This window comes from Triturus cristatus, chromosome 1_2 (genome assembly GCF_964204655.1).
Source record: "Triturus cristatus chromosome 1_2, aTriCri1.1, whole genome shotgun sequence".
Taxonomy (NCBI): Eukaryota; Metazoa; Chordata; class Amphibia; order Caudata; family Salamandridae; genus Triturus; species Triturus cristatus.
In genome coordinates this window covers 1110758329-1110774121 of record NC_140580.1, presented here as the reverse complement: position 1 = coordinate 1110774121, position 15793 = coordinate 1110758329, and the positions used below count along the sequence as shown (strand labels likewise).

Below are 15793 nucleotides of genomic sequence, written 5' to 3'. Positions count from 1 at the left end.
ACATTCCTGTCTGGTATATTTGTGCTGTCAGATTGCTTTGTTTTGATGGTTCTGCTTGTGGTTTGGATTTTAATGCATTAACATTTTACTTAATGGTTGGGGCATAACTTTACAAACTTCGAACACAAGTGAGACGCGTGGAAGTGACTCCACATGACCGCCACAGGGGGGTTGCTTTTTAATGTCATGGATCTGTTCACTGTTTCTGTGGGAGAGATTGGGGTTTTATTAGCTGCAAGAGAAGCCTACACACCTCTTACCTGGATGTTTTGGGTCGCTACTTAGAGGAGCGAAGCTTGCAGACCATGGATGTAGTGATAAGGGGTCGAAGCTCTTGGTGTTGCTATTTCATATTTGAGAGTATAACATGCTGGTTATATGAACAAGAGCTCCGAGTGTTATTGGTGAGGAGATGAAGGACAGACTGTCATGATATCTGTTTTTTTAAAGATGTTTTCTAAGTCTTACATTTTTATTTCATGTAGAAATGCCCTTCTTGAAGCAGAATTCGCTGAAAAAGGTCACACGCTTCCTGCTGCCCGGAAAACTGGTACTACCATTGTGGGGCTTGTTTTTAAGGTAGGATTTGTCTACTGTTAAACTCTATCTCTTTTATATGAATATTGCTCGTGGATGGTAATCATTTTGGTGGATTTTACTTGACTACATCAAGTCCAATGCTGCTTGTTGATTTGCAACTGCGGAAATGCAGCATCTTTTGTAGCTTTGTTCCCTTTTGAAACATGAGTTCAGCCAGGGTTGAATTTACCTTTACATGCATGCCTTAATTTCCAATGTATAGCAGAATCTTTATGGATATGGTTTACCATGAGCGTTTCACAGCCGTACAAAAAATGTAGACCACTTGAGTTTTTATTTTTCATGATGCTGGCCACCCAGGACATACATTGATAACATAGATTCCTGCATTACCTTGTTGCCTTATCCTCTCCCCCCCCCCCTCCATCCTTACTTTAATGCAGTGTGAAGTCTAATCTGTGCATTGTTTACCTAACTTCAAGGAGTGCACTTCTGTCACTGGCCTCACTGGGAATTTGTTTGGGAATCCTGCACTCATTTGCTCCTGCCTACTCTATGCAAATGTCACTTTGATTTTGAAACCACATTTAAGTTTGGCTCATGCAAAACACACAGCCTGATGTCACCTACATGACACCTACAACGTCAGATCGCACGGACTCAACATCATCTCCTATGCCGACGAAAACCATCTAATCCTATCGCTGCCTGAAGTCCCATCCACCACCAGAGCCAACTTTCACAAATGTATGATGAATGTTGCTGACTGGATGAAGGACAACTATCTCAAACTCAAAACTGACAAGACGGAAGTCCTCATCTTTGGGAACAACACCGCACCATGGAATGACGCATGATGGTCAGCGGAACTCGGCCAGCCCCGACAGACCACGCCTACAGCCTCGATATCATCCTGGGCATCAAGCTGTCTATGAAGTAACAGGTTAACACAGTCTCATTCACCTGGTTCCACACCCTACGCATGCTCCACAAGATCTTCAGGTGGCTTCCAGTCAACACCAGAAGGACTGTCACACAGGCCCTCGTCACCAGCAGGCTGGACTACAGGAATACACTATATAGGAATAACTACACCTCCTGAAGAGACTACAGACAATACAAAACTCAGTTGCAAGACTCCTCCTCAACCTCCCCAGAAGGACCCACATCTCACCCCACCTTAAGAAAATACACTGGCTCCCAATCTAGAAGAGATGCCAGTTCAAAGTTCTGACCCACGCATGCAACGCCCTGCATAATGAAGGACCGGCATACATCATCAAACGTCTGACCTTCCACCAACTAACCAGACATCTACGATCTGCTTCCCTCTTCCTCGCAGACACCCCCGAACCAATAGCGGAGGACGCTCTTTCTCGCACATGGCGACCAAGGTTTAGAACAAACTTCTTCTGCACCTCCGGCCCACTCCAGCAATTCAGGAAAATACTCAAAACTTTGATGCTCAAATAAATAAACCATCACGCAGCAGCCAGCATCTCCAACACCTCGAGACTTTCACAGGTGTTTTGCTACGCTCTATAAAATGATTGGTCCTGATAGCGTTTTAAGACGTAGTTTGAGTGTATGGGATCAAGTAGATGAGTGAGGCTACAAGAATTATGCGTCAGTAGGGGAATGACCAAGTTATGTGTCAAGGCTGGCTAAATAATGCTGCAAGAAAAGGCAAATTGCGCAGAGTTATGCAGCACAATTTGCTTTACTTCACTATTCTGTCATTTTTACACATGTTGACACTGTCTGGGCAAACGGTAGAAATCATTAATAAGTTTAGCACCTAAATGGAACAATCGGCAACTGAACAATAGCCATTTTCCAAGAGTCTTCTATAGTGCTTTCTTTTTTAGTAACCTTTGATCCGTTTGAGATACAAAAGTTTTTTGGTTAATCTCTGCAAATTATGCATCGGATGATGAATAATGTGGCAATTGCAGCAAATCCATAATAGTGCAAAAATGGTTGGAGCTGCTAAATTGCATCATTCCAGTTGCCTGGACTTCCTAGTGACCTGGACCTGATCTACCACGACCAGATGTCCGCGGTTGGTGCTTTTTTGTGCTTATTCCTTGCTTTCTATGAAACCTTTAAAATTGCATCTTTCCCGTTCTAATTGGATTTTTGTCATTTTGGCGTCCAATAATTTGTTACATTTGAATTCAAATTTCTAAAATGATGTTGGATTTTTCTTGCGTTAATGGTGACCAAATAACCACAGTGTCCTGTAGGGAGACAAGAGGGTTCACATTCCCAAATATATGTTGCCTAACTTTTGTTGTGGGGGATGACCTCGATAAGTGATTTGAAGCTTATGAGCTTTCTCTGGAGGTGCATATGGTCCCTGAAGACCAGTCTCTGAAGCTGCCCCATTAGTCCGTGGTGGATTGTGTGGATTACTTTTGCAAGGCACTGGATGGTTGTGGTGAAGGGAAGTGATATGAAGGATTACCAAGGACTGTACAATTTGATGGCAAAGGAGCACTGTTCAGTATTTGTTTTACATTGCAGTGCTGCGCCAACACCCTGGGTTGATAGTAAGTTCACTGACCCCACGGGATTTTCTCAAGAGGCGGGCCTCTGTCTTAGCAGCAGGGTCCATAAGAAGGTACCTGGGAATAACCTCAATATGGGTGGCATAGGTTCCCCCCCAACAGAGTGAAATAGAGGTCAAAGATGAGCCATTTTCAATCCTCTGCTTTGAGAAGGGGGAAGGGAAGAGGGCTTTATAGTCGGCTGGGGGTAGATTAAGCCGGATCTCCCTTAGCTGTGAGATAGGTCCAGGGGGTGTGCTTGTGATCCCCCGAGGGTGGAAGTCATCACTTTCACCAGGTGAAGGTATATGGGACCCCTGTCACTGCTTTGAGGGACACCGGGTCTAGCCAGACAATGGTAGTGGAAAAGGCAGTTTGTCCAGAGCAGTAACTGGCCAGGTGTGCGTGATAACTCACATCCAGGGGAAGGTTTTTTTTCTGCCTGTGGCGCTGGTATTCCTTGAAGTTTTTCTAGGAAAACTCAGAATGGTCCTTTCCTGCTGTAGTTTAGCAATAGTTGACACATTAGTTATTTCTCTTACATCAGTCAGCTGTACGATTTTCTTCCATACCGGTTAATCAAGATTAGTGTGTCTTGGATTTAATATCTACAAGTTCAGAGTGCTTTGCAATTTATCCTCAAATCAAATGGCCATTCTACTGCTTGTCCCCATTTTACTATGCATCACTTTTCCTTACTGAAATTGCGTTTAAATACAAGTTGTATATACAACTGATAAACCAAATGTTTACATAGCATCTTCCCAGTAATGATTTGTCATATTTGATAGAGAATGGCCCATCCCTTTGTTTTAGGTGGCATTTTTCCCCAAAAAGAAATATATTTGCTATGGGTTCCAAGTTTTCAAGTCAGATTGATTGAATCTGCTACATGAATGAGCTGTATCGTCGATTCCTGAACAAAAAATGGCATTTGAAGGAGTTTTGATTGTTGGTTTAAATGAAATGATCATCTCAATGTTACTCTTGTTTGTTCCATTTTTAGTGATCCCATTATTTGATTTAAACCTTTGCAAAAGTTTGCTTTAAATAAATACTTTTAGGACAATTTCATAAAAATGTTGTTTACTTCCTCCTCAGATGTCCTTTTCGATTTTTCAAGGCTATTAGTGCAATATTTTCACAATCTTTTGTAGCCCTAGGTACAGCACATATTCCATAATAATCCTTTGCTTCACATGCCTATCATCTCCATAGCTATTAGTAAAACGTAAATACTTATTAATCCTGTAAAGCAAAGCATGTTGAAAATCCATTCTAAACAAAACCATCTAATACTTTATCTCTAGGTCAGTGGTTCCGATCAAGATATTTAGTGAATACTAGTCCTAGTTTTAAGCTGATTCTATAACGCTTACACCATCCCGGTAGACTGCATTTAAAATTAAAATATATACATTACACCTCTCTACCCAAAAAAGTCCCACTACATCCTGCCAAAGCCTTCTTGGTGCCTACGGTGATCATGTAAAGTAGGTATTGTGGGAGGTGGTGTCTCCAAGCCCTACTAGACAAGGTAAATCTGCCTAAGCTAACCACCGTCCCAATATAAAGCACTATTGTTCTACAGCAGCTATCTTTGAGCTAATTGTATTTATTCTTAATGCCAAAACTTTTGGAAATATTTTTATATCTGCGTTTAGGATGAGTTCATGTCTACTTTTACCTTCTTTCATATGATAGGTGTGTAGCCTCTTCCGTGTAATTGCTCTCCTCATAACTGCCTCCTGAAAATGTCCGTTGCCAATAGTCTTCTAAAACCCCTTGAAAGTTCATTTGGAAGCCCATCCGAGCGGTACCCTTCCCAATTTTCATTGACTTTGCTTTTGAGACGTCATGGAGACCCACTGACTTATCTTACTTTGATCTATGTTTGCTACATTGGGTCGTGAAAAAGTACCAAAAACACTTCATTTGTTCAATGATTTCTTTTTTTGATGTTTCAGCTACATCACTACACCACGATATGATCCTATTTGGATGCAGGACTATGATTAAATAGATCATAAGAAAGAAAGTGAAAAAGATGGGTAGTCTGATAGCAGTTATTAAATCATGTTGATGTGGGTTATGATTTCGTGTTTGCAGAGTTAGAGGATATGGAAAGGGAATGGATTTGATTCTCTGATCTTTTCATTTGTGGCTTGTATCCACATGCTGTGTGTTACTCAGAGGTTTATTGAATGTCACTATGGAGGGGTCTCTCAAGGTAGGTCTTGAAGATTGTCTAATTAGAAAGTCTAATTTTGAATATATCGATGATTTTAGGTGTAGTAATGGTATTTTTAATTTGTCTGAGTATAGCATATTGTATTCCCCCATTGGGCTAGAGTTTATGCTTCGGGGGATTTCCATTTGCTTGGTATTCTCTATAGTGTAGTAATCAGGTTATTCCGTAATTTGATATATATTTTTTTTTTTTGGTGGGGGACTGCTCTCCAATGGTGAGTTTTCCAGTGTTGAAAGGAAGGACTTGCATAATAATTTGTTGTATAAGGGGTAATGATGTCCAGTACCATTTTGACAACCATGAACCAATACTGTTTTAGTTTGTTGTACAAGAAGAGCATATGCTTCATAGTTGCACCATGTTCTTGCATTGCCGGCATTTGTTAGCTTTGTGTAATTCTACAGGAGAATGTTTTTTTGTAGAGACTAAAGAAGATGCATTTGGGTAAATGAGGCCAGTCTTGACATGTTCTGGTTCTTTTCCCTATTTTCTCATATCAAAAGTTAGGTTTATCTCCTTGTGTTTTTAATAGAATAGGTTTCAGTTGTTCCTCCTATAGTTTGGTCTCTATTTTGGTATATTTGTGTACAATTGCAGTTTTTGGTATGTGCGGAGCCAATGATTGCTTATTCGTCACCCAGTTATATACGGTTTCTAATGTGAATTTCTATTTTGCCATTGTTCTTTGGATAGCAAGCATTAGTAACTTATTTATCCAGTTATGGGCAGGATACGTGTTTTTTCTAGCGCATGTTTTACAGAGATCACCTGATGAGTATGAGTTAAGATCATGCTTCTGCTTTTCATCCATTTATGCCAGAACAACTAATGTGATGTGTGCAATCTTTGTCATACTACATACACTTATTGAGCCATCTTTCCTTTGTTTGGCCTTCCTCCTTCGTATATTTTAGCGTTTTCTTGGTCCTTATCACCACAGTTGCGGAGCAGATGAGCCCATAGATGTTTGCAGTGTGGAATGTATGAAGAGGAATGAGTTTAGTTAGCGAAGCTTCTATTTTGACTTGTTCCTTTGTGTCATAGTTGTCTGGATCTTTTTGCTCATCATGCTTATGATATCTGTATTGCTTCTTGGTAGAGATGGAAATTTGGAAACCTAAATACGCTTTCTTGTTTGATGTCTTAGTTTTGTTAGGGATATCGTGGAATATTCCCCTTTCTGGGGGATGTGTGATAGTTTTATGCTGAGTTTCCTGAAGAATAACGGCAGTGTTTTGGTAACCTCGTGGTAGGATAAAGAATTTTCAATGTTTTAATAGTTTTCAGTCTACCTGACCATGAGAGTTTCAGTGGCGATCTTATAGACTCCTTTTCTTTGTCTGTATTCACTTGGATGTGACAGATACACTGCTATACTGCTTTTGAATGTTATTTCCAACAATTGTTGTACTTTGTAATATGGCGTTTCATACATAGTTTTGGTAATGGGCGTACCACTGTTTTGTCATGGAGCTGTACCCAGATATGTTGGAGTAGTCTTGAGTTTACTGTACTAGATTGTAAATGGAACATTCCAATGCCAATTAGAAAGATAAAAAGTAGTTTGCATATGTTGCCATCTTGAATTCATTACTTATGATCAAGGCCACTATAATTTTGTGATAATGTGGTTGCAGCTATTTTTCGCATAATTATGGATTTGTCACATAATCTATCATCTGCTGCACATTCTTCAGATGTTAACAAAAAAATATTTCTAGCTCAAACTGATCTAAAGTTACTAAAAACGTTGCAGCATGTGTTTGCGCACCGGGTAGCCCCTTTGCAAAGGTTAGCTAGTCATTATTCAGTTGCTCATTTCTGTATTTGGTTGTTAAACTGGTAAAAATGAGAAATCTTTCCCTAGACAATATTTCTATGTGTAAAAATTAGAAAATAATGATATAATGCTATAAAAAATTCACTACATTTGACTTTTTTTGCTGCATTATTTAGTCAAACCTCTGCATAATTTGGTGCTCCTTTGCCACATAATTCCATATGGCCATGTCTGAACTGGGGTGGGGTGGTGAGCAAAATAACGATGGATTAAACCCAGATCTGTGACTGGGGGTGAATGTTTTGCCAATGTGCAACAATCCGTCCATCATCTTGTGTGTTTTGCTACATAATTCCAGTGTCCCTCTTTATGGTGTACATACCATGTATCTGTTTGTTGTTTCTTATTTTACATAGCAGCTAGAATGTTGGGATGGGAACAACCATATCATGTACGCCTCTAATTTGAATGAGGGTGATAAGATTCCTTTACAAGTACATTGACAATTGGTTGTGCATGTAGGATTTTAACCATTTTGGCATTTTTTTTGCAGAACGTTATGCACCATTTTAGTGTTCTAAAAGATACTGCCATTCTGTATTATTTAATGCTTTTTCAGCATCTAATGCTAAGGCGCAAATCCATAAGCAACTCCGCAGTCCCTATTCTCATCGCAAAATTAAATGGGACCTTTTTTTTTTTGTTCGCTGATGCATGATAAACCTATGATATGCTCCCAGCTGGCCTTTGTAGATCTGAACAGACAATCTTAATACACAAAACTGAACAAAAAAGTAACTGCAATTGAGATGAAACAAATATCTTGTTTATTTCTTTTCTTTTTAGGATGGTATAATTCTTGGTGCTGATACAAGAGCAACTGAAGGAATGATTGTGGCTGACAAAAACTGTTCGAAAATACACTATATTTCCCCCAATATTTAGTAAGTGGACATTTGAATCAAATTCTTGGGATTGCTAAAGTACAGTTGTGTTGCTGCTAGATTGAAGATGCTGTGCTCTGCAGAATATTCATTGGGAGTGTGGGGTGTTTATTCTCTCGCTGAAACTTTCTTTAGGAGAGGAAGATAGTTTTTCCTTCTTGTGCTTCCCAAGCTTTGATAACCTGTGCCTTAGCCCTATCTAATTTTATGGGAGTGTAAATTGCATTCTGTTTTGGTTGAGATTGCCAGCAACCATTATACATACTCTAACTCAAAACTCTGCCTATGGTATATGAGATCAGTCTGCAGTAAAATGTTATATGTATATAGTGTTTCTATAGCACAACCCTAGCCAAAAGCCAGCAGAGTTCTGTCGTGCAGAATGGAAAGACCAGAATAAAGTCAATAATTGCTAGGAAAGATAGCTGGGTTATGAACAGTTAATGCATTGTGAGGCAGCGTTCTTTAAAGAGGTGAGCCTTCAACTCTATCCCAAGTTTGGAGCAGTTTGGGGTGCTCTTTATGGCTACGGGAATTTTTTTCCAGATCCTGCGTATATTGATGGAAGATACATGCTGCCTTTGTTTTTTATTTTTTACACTTCTTAGTATACGTTATGATGGTGTCCTGGCTGTGGGAGCACTGAAAACCACCTGAGATGGTGAGCTCGACTGCAAGAGAATCACAAAGTGGATTGAGCCAAATGCTTCATCCACGCTTCTGTGCTTCACACCAGTCATTCCACTGTCACCCTCTGCGACAGAAGGGTAATAGACCTCCTACTGAACAAGACACTGACTGTCTGTTTTTTATCTGGAGTGACATAGTGGGAAAATAGACAGGAATTTAGCCCATGCGATTACCCTTGTGTGAGATTACATCAAGAATTCCTCCCATCACTTTGTTTTTTGTTGCAGATCAAGACACTGACCGCATCATGCTCCATACTTGACAACACTACCACACTATCACTGGAATCCCTGATTGCTTCAGTCACCACTCCATTTCGCACACATTGTCGGCTACTATCCAAATGGATCCAGTGGCTGCTTCAAGCTGAGGAAGACGCTGATCTAATAGGTGAAATGCTTGCAAAAGTATCAGCCCCTAGTATTTGCTCTACCCTTGCTCCAGTCCAAGACGACCAGCCATATAAAATCAGGTTCTGCTCCAGAAGAAACAATCTAGCTCAAACCGCTAGGCCGTAACTTCCCTGACTGGGACCGCAAGCAACCCAGACTTGCTTTAACCTAGTTAGGCCTCCTCAGTGAGTTAAAGCTTGAGTCACGTGGCACAGTGAATAGGAGATCCGTGTCTGGGCCTTCCCGTGGAACATAGAACGTTGCATCCAGGAAAGCACAAAGTGATGGGTGGAATGCTTACAATAGTCTCAGCCATTGGCCTTTGCTCCAGTCCACATTCCAGTCCCATCATTTTTCACTTACTTTGCACTTCATACCAGCAAATACAAATCAACCATGGCATTGCTCCATGATAAGCAGTCCAATCTGAACTGTTGGGGCAGATCTTCTCTGAAGAGGAACATAAGAGAGGAGCAAATGCTAGTGTCTGCAAGCATTCCACCCATCATTTATGTGTTGTCCTCAGTGTGACACTGTAAGTCACATAGGTATTGATACAAAGGTGATAACAGTGCCTTGTAAAATGTTTTTAATGTTGTAAACAGAACACATTTAGCAGATACTATTCAGAATGTTGTTCACCAGTTTTGTCTTGCATCGACGCAAAGAACATATTTTTATTAACACTGCCCTCCCTCTCCATCTACCCAACCAGTACAAAGCACACAACATATTCAAAAGGACTCTTGACACACATCAACATACCATGGATATTCCTGTGAACTGTCACAGTGCTTGCACTTGTGCTTCTTGATTTATCCACGGCGTTTGACATGGTTGATGAACATTTGGTGGATCGTGTCGCGGCTGTGGTATTCAGGGAGCAGCACTTAAATGGTTTTTGTCTTTTCTGAAAGAAAGCTTCCAATCTGTTTGACTTTTCCCTCTTAGCTCCTGTAAGGTCAAATTGACCTGCGGTGTACCTCAAGGATCGCCCCTGCTCTTGTACAGACTTCGAGGAAAATGAACGTGTGCACTTTTGACTATGCTGCTGATGTTCAACTTTTTTTACAATCAATCATACTCCAGTTCATTCTCGAATTCCCCCCAAAAATACATCAATCAGTTGAAATTAAAGAGCTTGTTCTGGTTGGAGGCTCCCAAAATCCATGGAATTCTAACTGTTGGCCCGCTAAACTGGGCATGCGCCCAACCCACAACTTCAGCGGGTAACCTAGGAGTTCTTTTCGATAACAATCTCTCTAGGAAGCCTCAGTTTGGGTCCGTAGTTTCTTCCTGCTTATTCCAGCTACGGAAGATTAGAGAAATTGGAAGATTTTTCACTTTTGAAGCCCTTGTCCATGATGTTCTCGCATTATTCATCTCTCATATTGACTAACCGAATCCAAATTTTGGTCTCTCGGAATATCTGATAGAGATACTACAGCTGGTATAAAATCAGGCGGCTGGACTGATTTACCGACTACCAAGAAGATGCCATTTCCCTCCCCGATGAGGAAACTTCACTAGTTACCAGTGAAATGGCGCTCTGCGTTTAAGATCGGATGTATTATCTTTAAATCCTTGCATGGCACCTGCCCTGAGTTTCTCTTCACACATCCATAGGTACACTCCTGCTTGCAATCTGAGGTCCTCGCACCTCAACCTTTTGGTCATTCCTCCTTTTAAAATTAAGCGGCAAGGAGGTGCTAGATTTTTTGTTCTTGCCCCTCGATTTTGGAACTCACTCCCATTTAATATTAGATCAACATCTTGTTATCTCAGATTTAGACAACTCTTGAAAACATGGCTGTTTTCAAAAGCATAAGAATGAGTTTATAAGCTGTAAGTTATTTTACGGTATCCCGCGCCAAGAAACCAGTCGATGTATGTGCGCTTTATAAATAATTTTAACATGACAAAGGAAATGCCCACATAGGCACAACACCCTTCAACGGCAGGCATTAAGACCTAACTAAACACTACTTGACACGCCAAATTCGAATGGCCTTCAGCCGTGTGCAGTGTCTTCCTGGCTGCACGACCTGGTCTCTGTCCAGGACCTGCATCCAGCTCTCTGCAGGAAGCCGACCCCAGCTGTGCACAGCTGCCAGCTCTGTGCAATAGGAGGTTAGCCGCAGGGCTTGGCCACCAGATCCTGCACCCAACCCTAAGCAGGTGAACAAACCCAAGTGTGCAAGGCCTTCCCTGAGCAGTGTGAGGTTTGCTTTAGGGGCTGGTCTGTGCCCAGGCCCTGCTCCCACAGTGATTGATTCATTCAGCCAACCCTCATGCTTTGTGGTGGCCTAACGCACTTGTAATTCACTGAATACTTTTTCATTTTTAGTGTAATGGGATTGTTGAATCCTATATTGTAGTCTTCAATCTTTAAGCACAGGAGGGTCTGCGGAGCCGACGGATGGTCTAGGATTCACAAAACTTTGATTTGCAAATCCCATGTTAAAAATGATTATTTTATTAATGATTTTATTCTCAGCAGGAGGGCATGTATTCTGTGGAGGTCAGGTCACTCTGACCCTTTATGCTCCTTTTTCCTTTTTTTTTTAATTTTTATAAACTGTGCTCAGTGCACCATGTTGAATAATGGAAGTCAATCTGTAGGTGGATTGCGAATCAATAGCCAAATTTGAGGAGCCACAGTGGATGACAGAGGAAAAAGCACGCAGTCAGAGCATTAATTGTATTGTAATTGCATTTGTATAGCGCTTACTACCCCTGACGAGGCGTCTAAGTGCTTTTCGGCGAGTAGCACGCTACTCCGGGACCCATAGAGGATTTGTGGTGAATTAGTATAGTGAAACATGCAAGTACATTTTAAGTGGTGGATATGTTAGTCAGTTATTTGGATTCGGAAGGATAGCAGGAGGATAGAGGAAAAAAAGGTTTGTATTTATATAGCGCTGCTTACCCCTGATGGGGTGTTGAAGCGTTTTGTTTTAGTGAGTAGTACGCTACTCCGGAAACCCATAAAGGATTAGTGGTGAATTAGTATGGTGAAATATGAAGTAGTTTGAGTGGTGGATATTAGTCCGTTATTTGGAGTGAGAAGGATAGCGGAGGTATAGAAGGGAAAGAAAGGTTTGCATTCATATAGCGCCTGTTACCCCTGATGGGTGTTGAAGCGCTTTTCTGGCGAGTAGCAGGCTTCTCCGGAACCCATAAAGAATTAGTGTTGAAAATTAGTATAGTGAAATATGAAGTAGTTTGACTGGTGGATATGTTAGTCAGTTATTTGGATTGAGGAGTGGAGGGGTTAAAAAGGGAAAAAGGTTTGCATTTATATAGTGTTTGTAACCTTGATGAGGTATTGAAAGGCTTTGTTGGCGAATAGCACGCTACTCTGCAACCCGGCCGGAAGAGACTGCTCAGGTGAGTAATCCCTGTATAGAGGGGCGGCCTTTAGCATGTGTGAGCTGGGCCTACGCCCAAGATGCCGACCTCAAGAGGGGCACAAGAGCTGCCATTTAAACACAGTTTCTGAAGGTTGCTGGCATACATCTGCACATTTTGCCTTTTTTGTTGTTCATGGAGCTCATGATTCTTGTCCCCCCTCACCTTCCCCCTTCTCCTCCCAAATTGAGAGGGCACTAAATTTGGTTTACCCGCAGTTAATGGCCCAGCTCTCGTGAGTCATGGCCCCTCCTTACCCGTAACAATTGGTGAACAGGACCATCTTTTGTGTGGCATTCTCACAGATCTTTGCCTTCCTATGCTGAACCAGTTTGTGCTGGTCCTAGGGCTCTGTGCACTTTACTCCTACCAATCAGCAGTGAAGTGCTCGTGCGCTCCTTTCTAAATATACGTTAATTGGCATACTCCTGATTGACACATTTAATTTGAGACTTGACACATTTAACATACTTATAAGTAACTAGTATGTGGTACAACGTGTACCTAGGATCTGTAAATTTAGTGCTACCAGTGGGCTGCAGCACTCATCGTGCCACCCACTACAAAAGGACAGTGGAACATATCTCCTGGTCTGGAGACTCTGTCAGTAGTTTCAAATAGCCATTTCAACCTCGCAGATTAAACCTTTTGCCAGGCCTAAACTTTCCTTTGTAATACCTATACATCACACTCAAGATAGGCCTTCAGTGCCCAAATGGCAGGGTGCATCATATTTAAAAAGTAGGACATGGATATTTAATGTTTCACATTGTAGACCTCCGTCGTTTTTATCTTTGGCAAGGCTAGCCTTCCCATAGGAAAACGCTGGGTTACGTTATAACTTTTAATGCTTCATTCTGGTTTTGGAGCAACTAGAAAAATGATTAAAGTACTTATTCTAAAGTAATTTAATCTATTGTAATGGTAAAGTCTGCTTTAATATTACTATTTAGAAAATTACACTTTTAGAAAGTTATGATTTTCCTGGGTAAGACAAATGTGCCTTTCCACAAGTGCCACCGGATTGTTAAAACCTCCCTGCCATCAGTACGATGTATTCAAAGAGCTCAAGTCATGCCCTCACTGCAACACAAAGTTTCTCTTCACAAAAACAAAGGCGTGCTCCAAAGACAAAAACATCTCAAGTGGGCACACACCAGCCCCCAAGACATTCACAGGTATGCTTATCAACACTCGCTCCGTGGTAAAACATAACATTGAATTCGCCGAACTACTGACCACCGACAAAGTAGATATGGCTTTCATCACTGAGACCTGGGCAAATAGTACATCTAATCTTGACTTGACCCTAGCTATACCTCAAGGATTCACTATAACTAAAAATGACAGACAAGACAAACTGGGAGGAGGATTAGCGATTATAGCCAACAACTCTTTGGATGTAAAAGGGGCACCAGCAGGAAGCTGCTCTGACTGCGAACTCTCCTTTAGAATCACCTTAAGCAATAACTATACCTTTAAGGGGACACTATTATACAGACCTCCCAGTTTGAAAAGTTAAAACAAATTTGAGGAAATCATCAGTCCAATTATAGACGCAAGCACTAACTCAGAGGTCTACTGCATACTAGGTGATTTTAACTACCACCTCAAAAATACAGAAGACCGCAATACAGCATCATTAATAGAGATTATGGCCAGCGCCTCGCTGGAACATAAAGTCATACATCCTACACACGATGCTGGTCACACTTTGGATGGAATATTCACATCCAATCCCCATCTTGAACTACAAGAGGTTCTGCCAATTTCACGGTCAGATTATAGAGCCTTCCTATTTACAGTAACCGCCACACACCACATTCCCAGCCCACATATACCACACAAGATAATTAATAATGGAATGGGAGGAACATATCACCCCAGCAGTTGCAAGACACTTTTGCATCCTCTAAACCGGATCTAAAATTCAAAACAAACCTAGCAACAAGTAATTTCACCAATTGGATCAAATCTGCAGTAAACTTGATGGCACTGGAAAAAAGCGTCGCCAGTAAGCACACTAAGAAATCCGTGCCATGGTTCTGTGATGCCATGCGCTAACAAACAACTCTGCAGAAAAGCCGAGAGACACTGGAGAAATAACTACTCAATAGCTGACCAAATCTCATATGCCCCATCATTGAGCACTTATTAAAAAAAAAAAATGGATAAAAAAAAGTTACTTCTCGGATAAAATACAGCAGGCAGGCAACTCAAGCAAAGCACTATTTACAACATTGAAGTAACTAGTTAAACTCCCTGAACCTCAAAATAAGGATGTTAATGTGGAATTCTGCAACCAACTTGCAGGGTACTTCAAAGACAAAGTTCAAATCATCTTTGAATCCCTTACTAACCGGGACAACGGCATGGCAGTCACCCACGACACAACACCACCTTGCCCAATCAAGGCACTGGACTCCTTCGATCCACCCAATTTTTAGAACAAGTCCTGCTGACCATTAAATCAATGAAATCCGGAGCACCCTCAGACCCTTGTCCGCCCAGCTTATTTCACATGGCACCAGATATAATCAGCGAGCATCTCAGTAAAATCTTTAAAGAAATTATCATCTCAGGTGTCTTTTCAGGCGCATGGAAAAGTGGGTCAATTCTTTCTTTATTAAAGAAACCCAATCTAGATCCCAGCGATAATAGCAATTACAGACCAATAGCAAGGACTCCCTTCCCGGCCAAGGTCTTGGAAAAATCCTCAACACCCAACTTAAGACCTTTATCTCCTCTGCAGACTTATTAGATTCATCTCAGTATGGCTTCCGACAAGAGCACAGAGCAGAAACTGCCCTGATTATGGCAGCAGAGGAGATCCGGGCAATACCGGACGCAGGTGCCAAGCCCGTCTCGATCCTGTTGGATCTATCAGCGGCCTTTGACACCGTGAACCACAACATTCTAATCAGAAGGCTCCAGGAGGCAGGAGTCAAGAACGCTGCTCAAAAGCTGATTAAATCCTATTTGAACAACAGATACCAATATGTTCAGATCGGCAACTCCTGTTCTGAGCAGTTTTCGCTGCCATGTGGTACACAGGGCTCCTCTCGGAGCCCCACCCTGTTCAACCTTTACGTGACCCCTTTAGCTAATATCAGGCAATTTGGTTTCACACTAATATCCTATGTGGATGACACCCAGATTGTGATGTCCATTTCAAGTAACCCCGATGAAACAGCTGATCTTTTCGGACAATGCATGTCCCACATTAACCGATGGAT

The 15793-nt window shown here is 41.4% G+C and overlaps 1 protein-coding gene across 1 annotated transcript in view; it reads left to right on the top strand.

Annotated features, from left to right (window-relative positions):
* The window catches only part of PSMB7 (proteasome 20S subunit beta 7), a 170913-nt gene that overhangs the window by 11666 nt on the left and 143454 nt on the right, over positions 1 to 15793 (top strand). Inside the window, exons 2-3 of the mRNA XM_085613751.1 lie at positions 486 to 579; positions 7967 to 8064. Of these exons, the coding sequence (XP_085469877.1) occupies positions 486 to 579; positions 7967 to 8064 (192 nt within the window). The remainder of the gene's footprint in view (positions 1 to 485; positions 580 to 7966; positions 8065 to 15793) is intronic.